General features: G+C 39.4%; 1 protein-coding gene across 3 annotated transcripts in view; it reads left to right on the top strand.

The window, feature by feature from the left end:
• Positions 1–25,810, top strand: part of TSPAN9 (tetraspanin 9) — a 310,585-nt gene that overhangs the window by 272,632 nt on the left and 12,143 nt on the right. For all 3 annotated transcript variants that reach the window (XM_020809250.3, XM_073000960.2, XM_020809246.3), the window contains 2 exons: positions 20,358–20,549; positions 25,524–25,598. In XM_020809250.3, the coding sequence (XP_020664909.1) occupies positions 20,358–20,549; positions 25,524–25,598 (267 nt within the window). The remainder of the gene's footprint in view (positions 1–20,357; positions 20,550–25,523; positions 25,599–25,810) is intronic.

The raw sequence follows: 25,810 nt of genomic DNA, 5'->3' as shown, positions 1-25,810 counted from the left end.
CTTTCTCCTAAAGCCGGGGAGCAGGAGGCACTTTTATCCCCTCCTTCTGCCTTGACCTCCTAACTCTGGAGCATGTGCAGAGTGCGTTTCCAGGTCCAGGAGCATATGCAGAGTTATCCCCCATGCTTGTGGGAGCTGGAACACACACATACACACACACACAAGTGGATTGCTCTCAGCTTGAGAAATTGCAAAGGGTGGAGAAAATGGCTCTTTGTGTGTGTCTGTGTCTGCAAATCCATTTTCTCCACCCTTTGCATTTCTCAAGCTGAGAGCAATCCGCTTGTGTGTGCGTGTATGAGTGTGTTCCAGCCGCCTAGAGTGGTCCTCACCGACCAGATAGGCAGGGTATAAATTAAATTATTATTATTATTATTATTATTATTATTATTATTATTATTATTATTATTATTATTATTATTATTATTATTATTATTATTATTATTATTATTATTATTATTATTATTATTATTATTATTATTATTATTATTATTATTATTAATAATAATAATAATAATAATAATAATAATAATAATAATAATAATAATAATAATAATAATAATAATAATAATAATAATAATACTGTGCTACTATTCGTCCCAAGAAAGTGGCCTGAGAAAGGTAGTCCTTGGTTTTACTGAATCTCCTGTTGTTGTCGGTGTGGTGGGCCCTGGTCCGATTGTGGTGGCCCGGCCAGCCCCCTATCCTGGTATGGCAACATCTCATCGTGGCTGTGTAAGGTACTGGGGCATGCTGCATGGTTAATAAAGTAAACAGTAATACAGTAAATTCAATTGTTCTCTCTCTCCCCCTCTTTGTGTGTGTGTTTGTGTGTGTGTGTGTGTGAGAGAGAGAGAGAGAGAATCAACTGTTTGTGCTTTGTAGTTATGTTTGGGGACCATAAAAGTTATACAGTACCCAGATTTTCAAGTACAGTAGTGTGATGATTTGTGTTTTTATGTGTATTAGAATGGGATATGTAGTCCTAAGATTGTCCCAATAGAATCCATCTTGATTCAAAGTCTGCTCTGTAGTAGGAAAGTTTTTCATGCTGTTTCAGAGAAGCTTCGCTCTCTGGTTATCTCGTTGCTAAGATGAGCAGAGAGCAGAGACTTTCGTAGTCAAAATAATTCTGCTACAAAGTATGATAACAACTGAAGCTCCATGAGAAAGTTAGGCGGGACAACAAGACCCAGGAGGGGGTGTTCCTTATGAAGAATTCTGGGAAGAAGAGGGAAGTTGGTAGGGAGTTGGAAAAAGATGGAGTTGGACTGAGAAAGGTCAGACACGTGCCATTCCCATAATGGTTTGTAGCTTTGATATGGACTATTTTTCCTACCATGGACTGATGGAAGTCAACTGGATTTCATCTAGCATCAGCCTATGAAGACCCAAGACACGTGAGATGGACTGTGTTATGCTTTTTATTAGTTAGCATAATTCTATTTCTTTATTTTTCCAGCTGGAGTGGGGAGGGGAGTGTTCCGTTTGTCTTGATATGAAAATGTACCTACTGAACTATTTTACTATCAACTGGAACCTTTTCTAAAGCAATTCTTTTCAATAAAGCAGTAATGTTTTGATCTGCATGCATTGGTTCTTGCACAGACTAGCTGAATGTCTAATTGGCCATGTGTGTTTGCTACCAAAGATTTAGAGCCAGATTATTCTGAGTATAACTCATGGATTTGTCTGTGTGTGTTGCTTTCTTAATAAAGGAGATTGGCTTTTGAGGAAGAAGTTTAGACAGGACCTGGCTGAGACCTAAGTGGCTCTGCTCAGCAGTCAGAGGTTTGTCTGAATTTCGGACCCATCCCAGTCTCCGGCACCCCCGTAAATCTCTTTGGAGATAAGGGGCTGCTTACATGGTGCAGCGGTGACACGAAACATGGGCTTTGATTTATTGTGTTTACTTTGGCTTAAGTTGAAAGCAGCAAGCATCTCGATGCATGTGCTTTTCACAGCTGGGAAATCCCAAGCCTTGGCAGAGGGGTTTCTTCCACGCTATTTACTTTGAAGGGCTATAAATTAGCTATATTGCATTTTTCTTTTCAGCTAAGGGTCTTAAAGAAAGACTTAGCTTTAAGCGAAGTCTGTAAGAACTAATGCTTTGGTTATGTAATTGGGCTGTTTAATGAGTGGGCATTTTCATGCAAGTAAGCGGTCGCCCTTTTGAAGCTCCAGGGTAGGGCTGTTTTTTGCCAGAGTGTTTTATGGCTTTGCCCTCGCCCTACAGTTTCGGCTACAGGGGCAGGGAGAGGATTTTTCCTTTTGGGTCAACTTGGCGTCTGCGTTAGTTGCAGCTTGCATGGAGCAACACTTAGAAGGAGAAGAATTTTTGGAATTGCCTGGAGAGCTGTTTGTGACTCAGAGAAAAGTTAAGATTGGTGGTGCATCTGCTAGGCTGCCTTTGGTTAGTAAAGATACGAAGCCCTTGCATCAAGAGCTTTTGGAGGCTGTTGAGCACAGCGTTTTGACTCAAAGTGGAGCTAAGCAAAGGATTACTTATGGTTCTTCATAACTAAGAAGGGAATTACAAAAGGGCAATATAATGGCTAAACTCCCAGCACAGGACATCAAGGACCTACTTGGATCTGATCCAGATCAGACTTGGTCTAAGTTGCAACAGATGGATCAGGCAGAGGAAATGGCGGGTACCAGCACTCCAGTAGGGAGGGGAGTGCCAGCCAGGGACATTCCTGATGAAACAGCAGGAGTGGCAGCAGCAGCAGCCGGTGCTGAGGGTCCTGATCCTAACAAGAGTCTATCACCAGTGGATAAGTTAACCCTTATGTTTGCTGATTTTGTTGCTTGTCACACTCAATCTATTCATAATCAGAACATTGCTGATCAGTTATTGAAGCAGTACAGAGAGAAAAAGGTGGAGTGTTTGGTTAATGAGCTGAAGGAAAAAGAGGAGTTTAAGAACTCAATAGCCAGTGTTGATAGAAGCAATCTACCTTACTACCATGATGGCGATGATATCTTATCATTTTTATCTATATATGAACAAGCGTGTAGAGATCTTAGGATACCTGAGGCCTGGTACCTCAAGTTATTGCGTACTCAGTGTTCTGGGCAACTTGCCAACATTGTAGCCAAATTATCTGATGAGGACCCTGACTGGCCTATTTTTAAAGAGGTGGTAAAGAGAAAATTTGGTTTCACTTTGGAAATACTGAGGCAGAACTTTAGAAAACTGAAAAAGCAGCCTAATGAGTGTTATTCTGCACTAGCTGACAAAATAGAACATCTAGGTGATCAGTGGTTGAGCTCCTTGGGCGTCAGTACCTTTGAGGATTTAAGAACTGTGTTGTACAAGGAGCATTTTCTTAATTTGGTGCCTTCAGAAATAAGGAGTACTTTGTTGGAGAGAAACTACAAAGACTTGCAAACCCTTGCTTTAAAAACTGATGAAATTCTCTCCTTTAAAATGCATGAACCTGCTGTTAGGGCAAAGACTGCACCAGTAGTGCCTAAGAGACAGAGTCAGCCTGATTTTAGAAAGTCCTTTTCTCAAGAGCCCAGGCCAAGTTCATTTGAACAACGCAGGAGCCTAGCTCCTAGCCAGAGTAAAACACCTCTTAAATGTTTTGAATGTGGTGGCTCTCATCTGCGACGAGATTGCCCAAGGTTGAATATGCCAACTAGCCAAGTTAAGGAGCCAGCTAGAAAAACACCTGTTCCAGCTCCACGCAGATCTAAAGCAGGCACTCCCAAGATGGCGTATGTAAGTTCTGTGCCAGCGGGAACTCAGCAAGTGCCAGCTGCCAGTAGTGCAGTTTCTGTGCCTCACCAGTCAAGCATTGTGCCTTCACAGAGTCAGGAAGGAGTTAACTTAACTGTAACCCCTTCGCAAGCCAGTGGAATGCAGGCAGCAGTAAACCAATATGTGCCTAGAATTTTGGACTTACAAATTGCTTCAATTTCCTCAGAAATTGTAAAAGAGACAACCTCAGGAGAGAAATTTTCCATTATGGATCCTGATTGCATAGTACCAACTACACAAAGGGACTGGGCAACCCGCACATTTTCTGAGGTGGTTTTTCTTCACACACCTGGAGGTGATATGGCTTTAAGCGCTTTTCGTGACTCGGGTGCGGACATTTCTTCGATAAGCAGACATTTTCTAGACCCCACCTTGATTCTGAACAATCTGAGGTGTCCAGTAAAAACTTATGGGTCTATAGAGACTGAGCAGAAGTGTGGCCCTTTGGCATATGTAAAAATTACCTACAAGTCCTGGTCAGATGCAAAACATATTTTAACCCATGAGGGAAAACCTGATTTTCTGCTTGGAAATGATCTTGCCTTTTTGGATCACATGCAGAGTCAAAATGCAACTTCGATGCTGGTAGTCACGCGTTCTCAAAGTAGGGAGATGCATGATCCTGAACTGGAGCAGGAATCCACTGAGGATAGCTCAGATGGAGACCTTATGCAACAGCAGCCTCTTGTGACCAAACCTGATAATGCAGCTACAACTGAAACTATAATAGAGGAGGTGATACCTAAGGGATCAGAGGACTTTAGACTGAAGCAACTTAATGATCCCTCTCTAGCTTCTTTGAGGTCACAAGCAGACAACTATGCTGAACGTCCTGCGCATCAGCAAGTTAGTTTCCTGTGGGGAGAAAATGGACTTTTGTACAGAGAATATTTCCCCAAATCCAACTTGGATGCCCAACCTATTCAACAGTTAGTTGTGCCTACTGAATATAGACTGAGAATACTAGAAATGGCTCATGACCATCCGAGTAGTGGGCACCAGGGAATACAAAAAACCCTAAAGAGGATTTCTCAACATTTTTACTGGCCTGGTATTTCAAAAACTGTAAAGGACTATGTCAGTTCTTGTGACTATTGCCAACGCACAGGCCATCAAACTGACAAGGTAAAGGCCGAAATGCAGATTATGGAGATTCCTGACCAAGTGTTCCAGTGTTTGCAAATGGATGTGCTAGGACCTTTTGTTCCTACTAAATCTAAGAAGAAATACATCATTTCTTTCATCTGTTCAGCCAGTAGGTGGATCGAAGCCTATGCTATTAGCAACCTTACAGCTACCACCATAGCTAGAATCATCGTGGACTTGTGCTCGCGTATTGGAGTACCATCCAAAATAATTTGTGATCAAGCAGGAGCCTTTACAAGTGAACTTATGCGTAAGATCTGCGAGATAAGTGGAATAACCATCAGTTTTAGCACGGCCCATCATCCTCAATCTCATGGTATGGTGGAAAGAGGTCAACAAACTTTGCTTAGGATGATTAAAACTTTGACCCAAGAATATGGAAACATTTGGGATGAACTTTTGCCTTTTGCTTTGTTTGCTTACCGTAGCTCAGCTCATTCTTCACTAAGTGGCTTTTCTCCAAGTGAGGTGGTGTTTGGAAGAAATCCACAAGGACCATTGGACTTCCTGAAATCTGATTGGGAAGGTGTGGTTAAAAGTAGTACTGTGCCAGTTGCTGATTTTGTCAGAAAACTTCAAGAGAAACTCTTGGCTGTCCAGGAGTTGGCCAGAGACAATTTGTTGGACGCTCAAGCAAGTCAGAAGTTCTTCCACGATAAGAGATCCAGACACAGGGAATTTTCTGTGGGTGATTTGGTACTTGTCCTGAACCCACTCAGACCTTCTAAGTTAGAAGTTGTCTGGGAAGGTCCAGGTGAAATTGTTCAAAAATTGGGAAATGTCAATTATCTTGTCAAAATGTTGGATTCTAATAAGAAACCTGTTCTTTATCATGTCAATAGTTTGAAACTGTACAAAGATAGATCTGCAATGGTCTTTCAATGTCATGCTGAATATTTTCATGCTGCAAATGAACCTATTGATATGTTGTCTGAATTGCAAGATGCAGGTACATGGTCTGATAATCTTGTTTTAACAGGTACCGTTGATCAGAAAGAAAAGTTGTTTCAAATTTTAGAACAATACCAGGATGTGTTTTCAGATAAACCAGGTTACACCAAATTGATCAGTCATGTGATAACTACTGAGAACAATGCCCAGCCCATACGGTCTAGCCCATATAGAGCAATTGGTAATCATGCTATCCAGATTGAACAAGAGATACAAAAGATGTTATCTTTGGGGGTGATTGAACCGTCATTCTCCCCTTGGGCTTCACCGGTGGTACTGGTGCCAAAACGTAACGCTCTGGGTGAAATTCTCGAGGAAGTAAGATTTTGTGTTGATTACAGAAAGTTAAACAGTGTTACTGTTCCAGATCCATACTCATTGCCTAGAATGGATGATTTAATTGAACATCTTTCAAAGGCTAAGTTTATCAGCATTCTCGATCTAAAGAATGCTTATTGGCAGCTTGATTTAGCTGAAGATTCACAAGATAAGACCGCTTTCATCACGCATGTGGGAACTTTCCGTTTCCGAAGATTGCCATTTGGTTTGAAGAATGCTGGTGCTTCATTTCAAAGGATGATAGACAAACTTTTACAAGGGTTACCTTTTGCAAGTGCTTATCTTGATGATGTTGCCATTTTCAGTTCTGATTTTGATTCTCACATGTCTCACATTGAAACTGTTTTGTCCAGACTTCAGCAAGCAGGACTGACAGTCAAAGCCAGCAAATGTCAATGGATGCAAGGAAAGGTCATGTACTTAGGTCATTTGATTGGGCAAGGAGAAATTCAGACTCTGCAAGCCAAAGTACAATCTATTAATGATTGGCCTATTCCAAAAACTAAGAAACAGGTACACTCGTTTTTGGGCCTAGTTGGCTACTACAGAAAATTTATTCCTGATTTCAGTCATTTGGCTTCACCTCTGACAGAGCTCACTAAGAAGAGACAGCCTGTCAAGGTAAAGTGGACACCAGAGTGTCAAGGTGCCTTTGATGCTTTAAAAGCTAAGATTATGGATGCACCTATACTGAAATCCCCTGATTTTGACAAACCATTCATTTTACAAACAGATGCCTCTGAATTAGGCCTTGGAGCCATATTGTTACAGCAAGGAGAAGATGGGAACCTTTACCCTATCTCATACTTCTCTAGAAAACTCTTGGATAGAGAGAGAAATTACGCAGTACCTGAAAAAGAGGCTCTTTCTATATTTTGGTCTCTAAATTTACTTAGACCTTACCTATGGGGGTGTAAGTTTACACTCCAAACAGATCACAGAGCTTTAGTTTGGTTGCAAAAGATGAAATCTCACAACCAAAAATTGTTGAGATGGAGTCTAGCATTGCAAGATTTTGATTTTGAAGTTCAACACATTCCTGGAAAATTGAATGTTGTGGCAGATGGTCTTTCTAGAATGTACTGTGAAGATTCTTATGAACCTGAACGTTGAAACAATGTATTCAACAGTGTGCTATGTTTCAGTGTTGTAATAGTTAATCTGTAGTTGAAGTTTGAGATATAACCAATTACTTTGAATTACTTTTTAGTTACTTTTGCTTGATTTCTTAAAATTAGATCAGATTAACTGCTCTGAATTTTAACGATAATCAGGGGGGGCATGTGATGATTTGTGTTTTTATGTGTATTAGAATGGGATATGTAGTCCTAAGATTGTCCCAATAGAATCCATCTTGATTCAAAGTCTGCTCTGTAGTAGGAAAGTTTTTCATGCTGTTTCAGAGAAGCTTCGCTCTCTGGTTATCTCGTTGCTAAGATGAGCAGAGAGCAGAGACTTTCGTAGTCAAAATAATTCTGCTACAAAGTATGATAACAACTGAAGCTCCATGAGAAAGTTAGGTGGGACAACAAGACCCAGGAGGGGGTGTTCCTTATGAAGAATTCTGGGAAGAAGAGGGAAGTTGGTAGGGAGTTGGAAAAAGATGGAGTTGGACTGAGAAAGGTCAGACACGTGCCATTCCCATAATGGTTTGTAGCTTTGATATGGACTATTTTTCCTACCATGGACTGATGGAAGTCAACTGGATTTCATCTAGCATCAGCCTATGAAGACCCAAGACACGTGAGATGGACTGTGTTATGCTTTTTATTAGTTAGCATAATTCTATTTCTTTATTTTTCCAGCTGGAGTGGGGAGGGGAGTGTTCCGTTTGTCTTGATATGAAAATGTACCTACTGAACTATTTTACTATCAACTGGAACCTTTTCTAAAGCAATTCTTTTCAATAAAGCAGTAATGTTTTGATCTGCATGCATTGGTTCTTGCACAGACTAGCTGAATGTCTAATTGGCCATGTGTGTTTGCTACCAAAGATTTAGAGCCAGATTATTCTGAGTATAACTCATGGATTTGTCTGTGTGTGTTGCTTTCTTAATAAAGGAGATTGGCTTTTGAGGAAGAAGTTTAGACAGGACCTGGCTGAGACCTAAGTGGCTCTGCTCAGCAGTCAGAGGTTTGTCTGAATTTCGGACTCATCCCAGTCTCCGGCACCCCCGTAAATCTCTTTGGAGATAAGGGGCTGCTTACAAGTAGTACCTCGGTTTGCAGAATGGATCCATTCTACCCGACGTTGCATAGTACTGTACAGAAATTGTGCAAACCAAAACACCGATTGCGCTACAAAAGGGGCAGTACTATAGGTGCAACGCACCCTGGGAAAACCCTTTTGTAGTGCAAAAAAAAAAAAGAAAGCAATGTAAACCAGGGCTTTATTTCTTATGGATTTTGGTTCGCAAACTGAAAATTACGTAAACTGAGGCGTTCGCAAACCGAGGTACTATTGTACACGGGGTTCTGGCACCCCAACTCCAGTGTTTTGAAAGGGAAAGTGTAAGATAAAGTTATTGTCATGCTTTTTAGTTGAGGAAGACAGAATGTTAGACGAGGATATCCTCTTCCATTCTAATAGCTTTATCAACAGGAGTGTTAATACCATTCAAAGAATGAGGTCTTTATATAGGTCAGAGATCTACAACTTATTGGACTTCAGTTCCCATAATCCCTCACTGTAGATTGGGACTTGTGGAAGTTGTAGTCCAAGAATATCTGAGCTGCCACAGCTGCTCACCCATACTTTAAGCTGCACTGGGCAGCTAGTTTCTATTTGTTAAACAAGAAGTTATTTCCCTGCTGTAGTAAAGACATTCATCTTTGCTGGGACACTGTCAGTTAATTCAACTATACTCATTATGTATTCTAGAATGTCCTGACATTGTGGTGTCTCATTGTTTTGTTTTCATAAGAATCATAAGAACTATAAATATGCTTAAAAATTAAACACATGTTTAATTGTATAATTAAACATAGTAAGAGGTTTATTACAGCCACTGACATCTAGAAACTATGAAGTGGAAATGTTGAATGCCAAAGAGGTGGTCCCTGGTGGTGTACTGTTAATACTGTATATGTGTATACAAAATTGAAGTGCTGAATTACGAGAGCTAGGTGGCCAAACCAAATGCTACTGAACTGGAACATGTCAACATTTTGTAAATTAATTTTTTTGTCCATCAGTCCTTGTATAGGTAAAACAACACTGTTCATGCACAAGAGACCAACATCAGTAGGCTCCAACATTTGCATATATATACATACACACACAGAAACACATATTTAAACCAAAGAAAAAGAAAAATTATGGAGGGGAAGTCTCAAAAACAACCCATAGGAAACAGAGGATGCTAACTAGCTACAAAACTTTGCAAAGAGGACATGGCAACATTTTTTATATTTCATTTCATGCATGCTTTATCTTGTGGTCTGCAGCATGTTGAGTTTTTCTTTCTGACTGCAGCACTGGGAGCAACAAACAAACCAGAGAGGGGAAAATAGTAAGCCACAGTACAGTATCTTGTAATCCTTACAAAAATCCTGCAAGCTAGGCAAGCTAGGCATATTTATTATCTCCATATTGCAGTTGGCATTGCCACCTAGTGAATTAATTGTAGAGGTGAAGTTTTATTGAACAAGAAATCTCCTGATTAGTAGCTTAGCCTGGTAAGCACTACATTTTACTGGTGTTCTGTGTATTTAATATATAGGCCATGCTTTCTTCCGAGATAAATTCAGACTGGTTGTGCTTAGAATAGACCAGAACTCCAAAGTCACTTATGCATTTCATGAGATAGCTAGCAATCAAGCTTTTTGTTGAATTATCCTGAGATTATTTTATTATTTATTGGATTTCTATCCTGCCCATCTAGACCAAAGCAAAATTTCTCCTCTAAGTAAATCAGGACCAGTTAAAGATAACAGCCTTGTCAAACTGTATGTAATGTAAACAACTCCTAATTCTAAGGAGATAAGTTGAATTTGCCTCTTTATATTCAACAAGCATGTTGATGCCCTTTTTATCTGTCTCTTCAATAAAGTTTATTTTGAACTATATATACTTTAAAAGCTGTTGAGCTGGCAGATAAAGTTGTGCCAGCTCATTGCATAAGAGTATAAGCTCTGTTGTTGTAAAAGGCTGCTTTGCATTGCTGGACTTCAAAAATAGGGGAAGAATGCTAAGTATGGTGCCAGGCTTGTGTCTCTGAAGCAAAGAGAACTTGATGCCCACTGGCTTGCCAATCTGCCATTTATATAGCAATTCGTCACAATCAGATGGGAGCTTGGCTGGACTCAGGCTGACCTTTTCTTGGTGGGCTTGCATGAAGCAGATTACTTTGCTGTATGATCAATCTGAAGAAGCTTGTGTGAACTGCTTAATGAAAGGGATACTGCAAAGGCCGTGCAGCTGTGGCAGCCATTCGGCGGGAGGGCCAGAATTAATCATGTCATTGCAGTAGAAGTCAGCTGTTCTCTAGCTGCAATGCCAAGCGTTGCAAACAGCCCAGAAATATTCCATCCATCTTCTTCCATCTGCCAGGACTTTCAGATCAATTTAGCAACTTTCTAATTTTAAACTCTGCAAAGGGAAACTGCTCCCTCATTTTCTTTGCAATAAGAGACATACATGCATGTGGAAGGTGTTAAATAATGCCTTCTTCTCTAAAATACCATAAGCCAGTGAAATAGGTGGAAGGCACATATCTAAAATAAGACTAGACTGATGCTTTCCTGAATTTATTTTCTAAGCTTGCTATCCCTTTTGGGACCCTAAGTGTGACCCAAAAACTGCTTGCTGCATGCATAGCTCTTTTATAGCACAGTCCAATTCATGTCTTATCAGAAGGAAGCCCCAGTGAAGCCTATTTCCAGGTAAGTGAACTGCAACTAAGTATCACATTTGACAAAAGGGCAAAGATAGAAGAGATTGTCCTGTAACTTTTTGGAATCTTCCTTGACTTGCTGCACATAGTGTCACCCTTCTGTTAATTGGCTGGTAACTGTCCTAGCTTTTCTTTTACAAGATGCTCTCTATTCCAGGGGAAGGTAGAGCTGGATCTACTGGTAGATCTCTAGATAATTTGCAGGGGATTGGCCAAGATTTCTGACTCTGAATTCTGTAATAATAGAAATGAAATGGCTCCCTGCTGCTCCCTCTAAATCAGGAGAGGAGTATTTCTATTCACAGGGTCTAATCCATCTTGTGAGAGGGCTTTATCTATCTCACTGGGGGCTTTCCACTGACCCTGCCATCTCCTGGAATGAGATATGTCCCCGCTATCTCTGTTCAATGATAACGGCAGGGATTCCCTTGTGCATACAAGGGATTCCATCCTGTTGTTTCCAATCTGATCAGAGAAAGTAGAGACTCTGTGTCTGCTCTCATCTGGTGCTTCTCTGTTTAGAGAAGAGAGTAATTTCAATCAACACTCCAAGGAGATCCTGGGACCTCTGGCTAAGAATGAGTCACTCCTCTTTTGCCTTCCCTGCAGGAGGAAAGAGGGAGGAGGAGTACAAGGAGTACATGATAGTCCACCCTGGAAGGCTGAGGTCTTTGATATCTTGTGGTGATTTCCTTGGAGGTTTAGCCAGTGGTTCTACCAATCCCTAAGTCTAGCCTTGGAAAGAGGAGATGACCCAGGCTATTGATACAGTGACTCCCAGATCCCCTCAAACCAGCCACACAGCCATGACGGCTGCTGATTTATTTATTTTCATCTTGGCTTTCCCCCTTGGGAGATCCAAGGTGGCTTGCAATACATGTTTTAAAAAAATAATAGAACACATTACATGATTAAACAATCTTCAAAACATGTTAGCATAAAGCAGATGCACAGTTAATTAGATATAAAACCATTTAAAACTGAGTGATTTAAATACAAAAATAGCAAAACATCTACCATCAAAAGTCCTAATCAGTGGCCAAAGTGGCGAAATAAAAACATTTTTGTTTGCTACTCAGAGAACAGCAAGGACTTAAGTGATCATGGAGGCGATTCTCATTTTTATTGGTTGACTAAATGATAATTCCAGTTAAAGACCCAAACTAGCATTGCTTCCATTTAGTGTAAAATGTACCCCAGTAAAATGTAGTGTAAAATGTACCCCTGTGTGTTGAGACTGTGGGAAATGCAGTGTTGCTTGTTTGTCCTTTAACATGCAGTGGGGAACATTCCCTATACCTGCCACTAATTTAACCATGGATCTTTCCCCCTTGCCTTGAGGTCCTTCACACGGCCTCTTTCTTCCTGTTGTTTCTTTGTTAGCTGACTTCCTGCTCTCCTCCATTTTCTGCACTTCAAAGACATGTGTGGGGAGATGTATCTGCAGTATATAAGAGGAAACAACACTATACTGTACTATAAGTAAGAGTTTTTGTTTCCTTTAATCAAGACTCATCTAGACCGATAATTTACTTTTCCAAAGGAGGTGGGAGTTTGGTCAGATCCCTCCATGCCTTTCTCAGCACCAAAAGAGAAAAAACAAATTCCAGATCCTTCCAACAATATCAGGAGGGCAAATAAGGACACACATTTTTGAGATATATTAGCACCCCACAGCATGGTTCATCTATCATTTTTAAAAGCTGAGAGCAAATAGTTACCAGCATTGGGTATCAAGACAAGGAAGTTAGCATCTGTGTCCTGTTATTTCAGTTCACTGTATATATGTTCTTTGTTTTGCCTATCTTTATGTGAATTGTGTGCATTTACTGTTCATATTGCTAGCACCATTTGGCACCTGATATTTCAAAATCTTTAATATAGCAGTAAGCAGGTCCCATTTTAGAAAGATGGTCTGGTTGCTATATATCATGGTAAAGAATCTGTTGTTCATTACATTTTTGTACATGTCAAGTGGACCTGTTGGTGGGCCACACACAGACTCATTGGATGATATTTAAAAGAGCATAGAAAACTGGGAGCACTAAAGGACTGGTGGGGGGGAGAGGAGAGGCAGCCAAGCAACCTTTCAAATGAACAGAATACTGTATCTCTTAGCTCTGCAACTGTGGAACAAAAGAAGATCCTTTAAACAGTGGGACATTTGTGCAAGGGAGCAGCATGAGATGTGGAGAGTGGTCCTTTAGGATAAGTCCCACCAGGTTGAGACTACCCCCCCCCCCCCCAGTCAGCCTCTTTCTGCCTGACTGCCTCCTTACTTAAAGCTAAGGTAACAATCACTGTTAGTTTGCTTCTGTGTCAACCTTGTCTTTGGGGGACTCAGCAGTCAATCCATTCCCCACAAAGATTTACCAGCAGATATCATTGCCCCAGCCAATGAGCTCACGCTGAAACTGAATTTAGGTAGGTTGTCAGATTGCTGCTGATTTACTTTCAGTTTTATACCAATGCTTGGGGGTATTATTCTGCCAAGCTCTGTTCTGGTAAGAAAGAGAGAAGGAACATTGGGTTCATTTTATTTCACTTCTGAAGTTCTTAGATTTAGACAGAAGAAAAGCTGCCTTGAGGAGCAATTCTTTGTTTTATTTGCAGGTGTTTTACGTGCCACCAAGTTGCATCCAACTTGCAGCATTCTTAATAGGGTTGTAAAGGTATGTGAGATATTTAAGAGGTGGTTTTAGTGGTAGCATCACACAGCAAGTTTCCATGGCTGAGCTGGGATTTGAACCCATTTCTTGTTAATCCTAGTTGGACACACTATCCACTGCATCGCACTGTTTTCTTTTTATTTTATTTAGTATGGAAACAAGAAGAATACTTGGGAAGAAGTGCTTAATTTCTAAAGTGACAACTGCATGGAGTGGGGTGGCCATGGAATGAAACCTTTCCCTCACTCTTTGACTTACAAGTTCTTAATGTCTAATTCTGGTGTGTGTGAGTATCTGTATGCACACACAAAGTCTGGAAATTTGGTTCAGAATTTCCAGAATCCCCAGGCAATATGATCCCAGGATATTTTGTTAGCTGTAGTCCATAAAGTAACTGTTCCAAGTTATGGGGGAAGGGTAGGACTGCTCTTTTGCAGTGGAAATTAGGCAAATTCATCAGAGAAATATCTCTATGACTGTCCCTAAAGAGAGTACTGGCAGGCCAAAGATCTCCTCTAGGTTTTAGTTTTGCTTTGGAAGATGGATTGGACCCAAGGCAGTTCTATTAGAATAGTGCTTGCTCTAGTTAAAGACTGCTTCTCTTTCAGTCCAGTGATTCTCAAAAAGCCTGGATGCTCTATAGACACAGAGAAATAAGTGTGTGTTTAATGTCCTTCAGTACTATCTTCTAACATGTGGTTTCAATATGCCTGCTTATATCTTGGAGGAATCTCTCTCTCTCTCTCTCTCTCTCTCTCTCTCTCTCTCTCTCTCTCTCTCTCTCTCTCTGTGTGTGTGTGTGTGTGTGTGTGTGTGTGTGTGTGTGTGTGTGTGTGTGTGTGTGTGTGTGTGTGTGTGTGTTTGGAATGCAATATGAAGCTGTATATTTATCTATCTGATCATTTTAGCCAGCCTTCAAATTTCATTTCACAGTAAATTCTCACTCATTTGTTCAAAGACCAGTGTTTATCTTTCTTTTTGTAATATTTTCCAGAACAGTTTTGAATCTTTCTAATATCCACAGTTTCATTTTCCACTAAAAGAAAATCTTTGTTGTTCAGTTGCCTTTGAATTTCCAAAATTTAGATCTTCTTCAGGAAATAATTTAGATGAAAAGCAGCTATTGTACATTCTGAATAATATAGAAATGTTAAGTACTGTGGTTTCAAAAAATGTCATTCTGTGGATAATAAAAACTTTCCTGATTTGTCACTTTATCATTTATCTCAAACTTTGCCATCTGATCCTAACTGAGATTCATTTACCACACCCACTTCAAGTCCTAGTTCAATTTGAGGTTGGCCTGATCAGTCCAAGGATAAGGAATAAAATCTGAAAATCAAGGTGCTCCAAGGGCCTGCTGGTGAACGGAGCAATTGAACCTCCATGGCCTATTTCTTTTTCAAGCTGGTTAAATTCCACCCTATTGTGTACATTTCCTGGAGTTCCTGTTGTACTTCTGGACTGATCAACAAATACCATAACTCTTTCTTCACTCCATTTTTATTCTGTTGCCTCTGGGATGTTAACTACACCTCTGCTGTAGTTGGTTAACTACGTGCTGTAAAAGAGGGGTGCTGCCTGCTATGAAATTTAAGTATCTGTGGTAGGAAGAGGTATCCAGGCACTATGCATGTCGGTTCTGCTTGAAAAATAGCAGTACTCTTCTGAAATGCTTTTGAAATCAAGAACGGGTTATTATACAATTTAAAGAAATTGGGGTGTATATCTTCAATGAGATGTATGGAGAAGTACAGAAGATATAGCAAGTACATAAATAGCTCAAGTGCTTGAAGTAAAAATGGCACAGCTATTTTTCCCTCAGGCCCTTATTCCCATCCCTCCCTCTCTTCAACTGCCCACCCTTAATTGTCCTACCTCCATGCTCTGCTGCTGTGTTCTGTCCTGACTCTCTGACAGCCAATCACACCCACGCCATTCTGTTCTCTCCAACCTGACCGCTCCTACATCAGCTCCTACTACACCACCTCTCTATCAAATTCCTTCCTACATTCCTTTTCAGTCCATGTATGTATCTTGTAATCATGCAAGCACCCTTTCTTTACAATCAAAGAATGGTTACAAACCTGAAAGATTTCCCCAAGTGTGTTGCCTTTTGTCCATTTAGTTTAGAAACATCTTACCGATTTTGTTAACACCGTGTTCAGTCTTTGTAGTAGTAGAATCTAAGTCTGATTCTTAACATACTGGTGTTATGAGTGCTTAGATAAACATCTGTCGTGCATTCTGGGGGCATTTTTACAAGTGCAGAGAGTAACCTCTACTCGCCATACAATTCATGTTCTTAAAAGGGGGCCCTGCCCATAGACCAGTGCATAGAGCTCCCCCTCCTTCAGGGCCAGTAAGGATATTCCATTCAGCAAGCAAGATGACAGTTAGGCAGCTAGTTGGAGGTGTGGCTGCCATTCATGTTTTGGAGGGTGCATATTTGACTATCGAAGCTTATATTTTTAAGTATGACTTTTTCTTTTCTCCAGGTATATTATTGCATTTTTCATATGCATTTTTCATATGCAACAGTGTGCCAGATTAATCATTGATGACTATTAATTGAGGGACATCTCTAAACTTTACATCAGTGTTATTAATCTCTATAATTTCTTTCAAATACATTAACTGAAGTGTTGTTATCCATACAAAGAAATATCTATGAATGCTATCAATTTTGTTTTGTCCAACTCATGTTATTATTTTGTTCATTTAAAAGATACTTATTCCACCCTTCAACTAAAGATCTCATAGAACATTTAAAATTAGAAAAACCGAGCTGTGCTCCAGTGCTCAGCTATAGGGGCCATATCTTGTGTCCCACAGGTGTCCTTTACATGGAGGTGACACACATGCAGCCACAGTCTTTGTCACTATAATCTCTTATGGAAAATATTTGTGTGCTTATCTCTCCACAAGGTGCATCTGGTTTACCCCTCCTGCCTGCTAATTATCGGACATACTCATGTTCTTATTATAGAATAAAATAGAAGAGAGCGACAAATCAGCTTTCAGTCTTGAGCCTTCTATCATTTTATATCTTCCATCACATCCTGTCTAATAATTCCTTCCAGGCTCTATAATCCTTGACTGTTCGTATAATATGTCAGTTCAGGCATTCCTTGTACCATCTGTGTTTCTCTTCCTAATACTTTAAAATATTTCTCTAGAGCTTGCTTATATTTTAATTAAGAGTGTGAAAGAGTCACAAAATTCAGTCCAGGCAGCAATTCAGTAATTCATGAAGGAGCTGAATTTGTTTCAAATCAGTTCAAGCGCTCCTACCGCCTTCAATTAACTCAGATCTAGATCTCAATTCAGTAATTCAATTCTGTATTAGCACATTTTGCCAAGAAACATATTGAACCAAGTAGCAAGAAATTATTTCCAACATTCATTGATCTGAAAGCAGCTTTTGATCCTTCAAGATTGTGTTGTCTATTGTGAACAAGATTGATTGCCAAATATGATCACAGCAAGTGGTTCAAGTGTTATTGAAACTGTTGTTTTGGGTTTTTTTAATTATTATTATCTAGTTACAATACGAACACCAGTGGACCTGATCTGGGACAAATTCTGTTGTTGCCACATTTTCCAAGATTGTAGTGATAACTATAAAGTTTACAATGTGCTAAATCATGGTTTTTCCCTGATCATGGAGAATATTTCATTAGACAGAGATTGCACTTTTGATCAGGTTAATGCATGTTAGTATTCCACACTTCAATATACTCTTAAACAGAATCAGCAGCATAAATACAGTTTTGAATCTGCTGCCTTTAGCATAGCTGCATTTGTTCACTATACTCAAAGTATCTCTCCATCTCAGAAGGTTTTAAAGTTATGTCACTAACCATGTTGTTATATGGCAGCACTATATGGTTTTTATTAACAATCCTGTTGTGAGAAAGTTCAAGAATATTTTTACATCATTTTTTGAGGATGCTTAACAGTGGAACATGCAACTATGTGTCTGGAAAACAGTGTAAAATTTGTGGAAACCAAAGAATAGGCTCCAGGACTGAAACTGTGGTTAAATCTTTAATACTCTCAATATACAACTAGTTTTGTATATTTTATGTTAATGGTTTCATACTGTAGTATGGGATTGTGCTATCATGCATAAAACTAATTCGTGACTGGTCCCCTTAAATCCATTCTGATGCTTCAGTGACAATAACTATTTAGCTTCTTACCCAGAGAGGATGCTGACACCAAAACATAAGACCTCTATGCATTGGCCAGTAGAACATGTCCTGTATGGCTGAGGAATTCTCAGCCCATACCCCACTATGGTACCTCACCCTACTGTTTCATGTCTCTTAAAAATATCCAAGCTTATAGAACATGATGCTATCACAGTTCAGTACTTTACTGAGCATTTAAGAAAGGAATACCTGAAATCTCAGCATGTATACTTCTTTCTTTCTTTTTCTTTCTTTCTTTCTTTCTTTTTCTTTCTTTCTTTCTTTCTTTCTTTCTTTCTTTCTTTCTTTTTTTTTACTTTAGATGCTGTATTATTTACCCTCTTTTAGTTAGCTCACCAGGACATGCAGATGAAAAGCTGGTAATGTACCATTTGTCATATGAGATCCCCTCTATCACTGCCAAGTGACTAATTTTCCTCCTGTTGGAGATACATTGTGTGCCTGAATTGGATAAACTAAATCTTTTAGTCTTCCTTTTTTTTTTTTTTTTTTTTTGCTTTTCTTATATATTTTTTATAATTTTAATCTGAATGGGCTGTATAACTTTCTTAAGGCTTCATGGCATGCAAAAAGCATGGATATGTTTATAATGGCTTCAGTCGTTCTCCATTCAGTGTCAGGAGCAGATGTTAGGGGATTCTTTCTCAATCTTGTGTGCAGTGGTGTGTTGGATTCTCCTCAGTTCAATTTGTCTTCATATTACTGTATTTAGCATCTACATGGAAGCACTGAGAGAAGGAATCTGAGGATAGGGGTGTTAGCGCCACAGTGTATCTGATCTGCATTTCTTCTTTTCATCTGTTACTAGGAAGGCTATCAGTATTCCAGATTGGTGTCTGAGGACTAATAAATTGTTCAATCCAGACATGACTTGGATCATTCTGGTTAGGAGAGACAGACTCTAGATTCAACCTGGCAAGAACAGAATAGTAGTTCCATTGAGGATACATGTTTCGGTTTGATTCGTGGACAGTTTTGGACCCAGCTAAAAGGGTTTTTGCCTTGTTTTGAGTGGCGTGCCACCTCAGCTACTCCTGATGGTCACACCTGGCCATGGGGAGACATCTAGATAGGATTACTTGCAATGTGCTCTCCCTTTGAAGAGTCTCTGGAAACTACAGTTAGTCTATAAATCCAGTGTTGGTGGATACCCGCTATAAAATTACATTGCACCTGCTGTAAGGTCCGCATTGGTTACCAATTAAAGGTAAAAATTCAAAGCATTGATTATAACATCGAAACCCTAAGCACATACAATGACTTTACAAAAATGTGCTAATAGTTAGTAACACAATACACTTGGTACATATCTTAAACATATGCTTTGGCTATGTCCATTCATAGCCTCTTTCTGGGGAGAGACTGTTATGAATATTAATTTTGTGGTGAATTTTGAGTTTTGTAGATATAAATGTTTTGTACAGCATTTTTGTTTAGAATTGTATAGATGGATTTTCTGCAACCTTTTGCTTGGTATTGTGCTAAAGGTTAATATTATAACACTGGAAGAACAAATACCCATCCTCCATTAATTAGTCGACTGAGGACCTTATATCTCTTTCAGAATTTGAACATATGGCATATAGAGAGCAACTGCTCATGGGTATTTGGTTACCTTTCATCAAAGCTTATGCCTAGATAACAGTGGGGTTTTAAAAAATGAAACAATTATTGTTCCTTCATTCCTTGCCCACCTCCCCTTTTTAAAAATTTGGATAATTTGTTTTTAGCTTTTCATTTCAGTCTGTTTTCTCCACATGTGTGCTTTAATATTTTTTCTTGTATTTTTATGATTTAGCATAATAGAAAATATATTTTAAAAACTAGGTAGCATAAATTTGGGGTAATTGAAGGAATATCTGTGAGGATATAGGAGGAAACAGGGAATTGTAGTTGAAACTGCAATTTGTAGTCATACAAATATCTTCCCCCATACCAGCATATCCATATCTTAAGATCTAATGATGGATTTTTTTCCTAATATCCAGCTATGGTTGAGGCAATATTGATGGGAGCTAGAGAAAGGGAGTTTTCTGTGGCCACCCCAAATTATAGAATTCTCTGGTCTCTTTACTAATATTTCACTGTATGAGAAAGACGTTGCTTAGGTGGCATTTATTTTTACAGGTTTTCTTTAATGTCTTTGTTTTGTCAGTTGCATTTGTCTTTCTTTATAATATTATGTTTAGAATATTTGTTGTTTTGAAATATTATATTTTGTTTTATTATTAGTTTTGATTGTTGTTAGCTAAATTGAATATTACATATGCACCAGAATGACTTTGCAAGTTATATTTCATGTTCTGCCCAGGTTGTAGCATATTAACCATATATTGTTCTTCTCTTTCCCCCCCCCCCCCTCCACCTTCAGTTATGTGGCTGCGGACTCTTGGGTGTGGGAATATGGCTATCAGTGTCTCAAGGAAACTTTGCCACATTTTCTCCCAGCTTCCCATCACTATCAGCTGCCAACCTGGTCATTGCCATCGGTACTATCATCATGGTGACTGGCTTTCTGGGCTGCTTGGGTGCTATCAAGGAAAATAAGTGCCTCCTCCTAAGTGTAAGTTGCTAACACATTTGTTATTTGTTTTTCGAGGCATTTTTTATGGAAGATCAGGCAATTTTTCTGTCTACCAAGCCCTGCCTGACTAGAAGCTATGTAGCTCTATAACTTAGTTATATTGACAGAAAAAAGATCTAATTTTCCCTCATGCATAAGAGTCCTGGATGATCCAGGTTAATTTTTCCCTTCTGAGTTGCATGCAGTTACTATAATCAACATAGGGAACAAGATTAAAACTGCAATCCTGGAAAATATTCTTTTTTGTAACACACTCTTTTATTCTTCTTTCAAAAAATGTTAAAACATACAGTAGGATATTTATCTTTATGTTGCTCACTTGCTTTCTGTGTACAGTATCTGAATGAATCTGGTTCTCTTAGTCCTAAAGACAGTATGATTGCTGCAGGAAACACTGGCATTATGTTGGTGTGTTTCACAGCAAACATGTGATTTATGAGTGTGGAATTTCGTTTGTTGCCAAGAGTTCAAAACACCAGAAGATGGTCCAGCACAGCTTTCCAATGTGTTTATGTTGCCAGCAGGGTAAAATATGCCAAAGTTTACATAACAAAAGCCAGCTTTAATATTGACAACATCGAAGTCAGTAGTCAAAGTGGTTTGCAGGATCCTCTCTTGTGCTTACTGTTATTCACAAACAGACACTAAGCAACAACAACAAAAAATCCCAGAAGTGGACTCCTTTTTTCATCAGTTGGTCACTTCTCACCCAAACACAAAGTGATTTTCATGGCTGTTTTGGCCATCCATTATGTGATTGACAGGGTCTTAAAGTCATCTTCTCCCAGTTCCTCAGTAAGTATTGCAATCTGGGGAAAGCCTCCTTTAAGCTTGTTTGCACACAAGTGTGGGTTGTTTCATAGAGCTGCTAACAAACACACAAAGCAGTTAAGCCATAGGAATAACTAGGACTAAATAGGGAAGGGATGTACAACTAAAGCAAAAAGACCAAGGCAAAGCAAGCTAGAACCTTGTACTATTTTAGAGTGCATGGTTAAATTATGCAGACCTAGCAAAGGATTTTTTTCTTGTTCTGCAACCCCATATTGATTAGGCATTCTGTAAACTGTAGTCTAAAAAGAACTTTTCAGAGTTCTGACTGGGCTTCCTCCCCACCCAAAAAATCAAGTCCCTTTTAATTTTCTACAGGCTTCTGGGCTGCTAACTGGCCACTTGTCTGAGGAAGGGGATTAGAAAAAGCAAGATGAGAAAGCGGGTGGAAATTTAATGGAACATATGCTTCCTAGAAATTTTATATTTCTGGAAAGAGATTTAAGATAATTACAAGGAAATGTTAACAACCTTTTGGAAGGACTAATTCTGATTTTATTGTCTTGGGAGTTTGGTATAACTTTTTGAATTGTTTATCCAAATAGTCATGTGAAAACGAAAATACATCCTCTTTGAATACTGTAGTTTTACATATCAGGACTAGAGATGAGCATGAATTGGCAAAATGGTGATTTGTCTTATTTGTGAATCATCACAAATTTCTGAAATTTTGCAAAATGAATCACAAATCCATTTGTTGATTCATTGTGTCTATATAATGCCCCCACCACACACCTTAAGACACCAAAATTGCAGGGAAGCTTCCCCGGACTCTCCTCTACAACTCCTCCATGTTTGGTGAAGTTCAGGTTTCAGACATCTGAGTTATACACCCACAAAGTGGGTCCCTCAAGGCAAATGTCCTTTAGCAACTGGCTTGGTGGAAATTCCAGCACTGGTTCCTGCCTAGGAGTATGACTTACAGAGGTTGCAGAGATTATACCGTATTTTTCCATGTATAAGACACCCCATGTATAAGACGCTCCCCACTTTTCTAACCCAAAATTAAGAAATCTAAGTGGGGCTTAGCAAAAGAAGGGGAAAGGGATCAAAGCACTGCAGGATTGCTTTGATTCATGCTTTTCTCCCTATGTGCTAAGCCCCACAGGCCTCAAAAGAGAGAGGAAAGGATGTGGTGTTTGTTCAGGAGACAAGCACCCTCTTCGCTCTTCCATTCATAACTCGAAGAAAAGTTTGCAAGTCGAGGCAATATTTTCCTATCACAGTGGTTCGTAAGTCGGAATGTTCGTAACTAGGGCCGTTTGTAACTAGAGGGTTGACTGTATTACGATCACATGCAGTTACCAGAGTGCTGATTGTGATACTGATCACTCCCTGGTGTGTAGTAGAGTAAAACTGCGAACAAAGAGATTGTATCACACAAAAAAGGAAGGAAGACCATGTATTGACATCAGCAAGACTCGCGATCAAAGAAGAGTGAAGAAATTTGCCCATAGTTGTCTAGAGGTTCTGATTGACATGAGTGAGCAGCAGGTGGCAAAAGACATAAGAAAGAAGCAATGAATCTAAAATGACTAAAATGCAGTGCTTTGTATTCATCTGAGTTATTGCTTCTGATGAATACAAAGCAATGCATTTCTGATGAAGTAGTGATTTTAGGCAAAGTTTGCAATTTATCTTTTAATCTGTGCACACCTCTAATCAGGACATAATACAAATAATCTGGTTGTTAGCAAGTCTGAAAATTAGGTAAATACAAACTCAGATGAACAACAACACATGACATATTACACCATGTCTTGATTTATTTAACAGAAATAAAGCCAAAATGTAGAAACCATGTGTGAAAAATGCAGTACACCCTTACTGCTTCCATAGGAATTAAGAGGCTAAGCAACAGCCAGATGCTGCTAACCAAATGCACTTAAGTAATTGGTCATTAGCAAATGTGACCACCTCTGTAAAAGCCGAAGTTTTAGCAGTTTGCTGGTCTGGAACATTTAGGTGTGTGTTAACAAAATGCCAAATAGGAAACACATCAGCAATTATTCTAGAGAAGCAATTGTTGCTGCCCATCAATCTGGGAAGAATTATAAGGCCATTTCCAAACAATTTTAAGTCCATCATTCTACAGTGAGGAAGATAATGTATGGAAAACATTCAAGACAGTTGCCAGTCTTCCTAGGAGTGGATGTCTGAGCAAATTAACCCCAAGGTCAGACTGTGCAGTGCTCAGAGAAATTACAAAATGAAAAAAACAATGAAGAGTTACATCTCAGGCTCCACAGGCCTCAGTTAGCATGTTCAAGTTCATGACAGGAGAATTAGAAAAAATTGAAAAAGAGTGAACAAGTATGGTTTGTTTTGAAGGGAGGAGAAAGCCTCTTCTGTTTAAAAAGAGTTTGGTGCAGGCACTGATCATTTCCTAAACTTACTAGAATGCTCTTTACATGGGGGCTTTAATGAGTCCAGGCACTTTAATGAGTTCAGAATGTGGTGACCAGACTGGTGGTGGGTGCAAGCAATTTGACTGTATCACTCCAGTTCTGGCTCACTTCCACTGGTTGCCCATTGCGTCCCAAATCAGGTTCAAGGTTTTCATACTTAGATACAAAGCCCTCCATAGTTTGGGCCCATGTTACTTGTCAGAGTGTCTTTCCTATTCTGTCAATGTTGATTCTTGCCATCTCCTGTTTGACCACCTCCAGCTTACCAAGCTTCATAGATCTGGCCCAACCACTTCATTAGCTCTGGAGCTACTTGTCCTTGTCCTCTGCTCTTCCTCAGTAGCATGTTGGATGCCTTCCAACCTGAGGGGCACATCTTTTAGCATCATATCTTTTAGCCTTTTGTTTCTGTTCATGGGGTTTTCTTGGCAGAAATACTTGAGTGGCTTGCCATTTCCTGCTCCAGGTGGATCACATTTAGTCAGAACTCTCCACTATGACCTGTCCGTCTTGGGTGTCCCTGCACGGCCTAGCCCATAGCCTCTCTGAATTACTCAAGCCCCTTCGCCACGACAAGGCAGCAACCCATGAAGGGGAAAAATAACAGTAACTCAACATAAATGTACTATCGCTGTAACTCAACTGGGGTTGGAGTGGAAAGTCTCCCTGAAGAGCTATGTCTCAAGTTGCCTCTTAAATGTCAATAGGGAGGAGGGCAGGCAAAGCTCCTCTGGGATCTGGTTCCACCAAGAGTACACAGTGACACTGGGAGCCACCATGAATTGCAGTCTAAGACCTTGTTGCAAACTGTAAACTATAGTTTTGCCTTGACATTCCAAAAAAATTAAGTTCTATATCCTATAAAAAAAAATTGGTCCTTTCTCCCCTAGAATAGTGGCATTTAGAATATATATTCTGCAGAAAAGATGAATATATTATGGATAGTTCAATGTCAGTAAAGATGAAGTGAGTTCTCCCTGCTAGGGTCTTCTTTAAATAAAATTCTTACACATTTCATAGTAAAATTAAAAACAAACAAAATGTTTCATAATAATATCAGTAACCTTTGTGAGTTTAACACATAAGACTGTAGACTTTAACCTTTTGTTTTGAATATATTGTGACATTGCTCTATGAGGCAGTATATAAGATGAAAAGGCAGGCAGGCAGATAGATAGATAGATAACTTTTATTATTTATTTATTTATTTATTTATTTATTTATTTATTTACTTGATTTGTATATCACGTCATTAATGAACACATACTACTTTGGGCAGTTTACAGAATTTAGTTAAGAAGCAATTAAATTTAGTCCCTTCCTAGATATAATCCAATCTTCCACCCAGAGGTTTTCCCAGTTAAGGAAATGGAAAGCAAACCAGTAGGCTAGGAGTTCTCTTTTGGTTTTGCTTTGTTTATTGCATTTCCCAAACTCAGGGAACGGACAGGCCCCACAAAAGAAATCCTCTTATCTGCTGTGTAAACTGGCATTTCCTTCATCCTGCATGCATGAAGAAGGTGCAGGTGGTGGCATCTATCAATTCAAGGTGATGTAAAAATGAGCTCTTCTATAGGCTTTTCACAGAGGATGGCTCAAAGAATGCTTTACAATTTCATATTCAGCATTGTGATGATGAACAAGACATTTTAAATCCCTCCCCTCTTCCTCTTATTATAACATTCCTCTTTATTCTTTTTACCTTTTCTTGCAGTTTTTCATTGTTTTGCTGATCATTCTTCTGGCTGAACTGATACTGCTCATTTTGTTCTTTGTTTATATGGATAAGGTAAGTGTTTATACAGTTCCAATTCAGTCACCTAGCCCTTCTGAAAAACTAAGCTGTACTTTTCTCCCACAACCACCCCGACACCCTGCCCTGGTAAAGCAAAGCTTAGACTTCCACACCCCATCTCTCCATACAGACATGTCAGGGAAGTAATAATATGGAACAAGGGTCTGTAGAAGGTTTATGTTCAACAGAGCTAAGATCTGCACCAA

The sequence above is a fragment of the Pogona vitticeps genome, chromosome 5, assembly GCF_051106095.1.
Source record: "Pogona vitticeps strain Pit_001003342236 chromosome 5, PviZW2.1, whole genome shotgun sequence".
Classification (NCBI taxonomy): domain Eukaryota; kingdom Metazoa; phylum Chordata; class Lepidosauria; order Squamata; family Agamidae; genus Pogona; species Pogona vitticeps.
The sequence above is the reverse complement of the archived record's forward strand: the minus strand, read 5'-3'. Positions and strand labels throughout refer to the sequence as shown.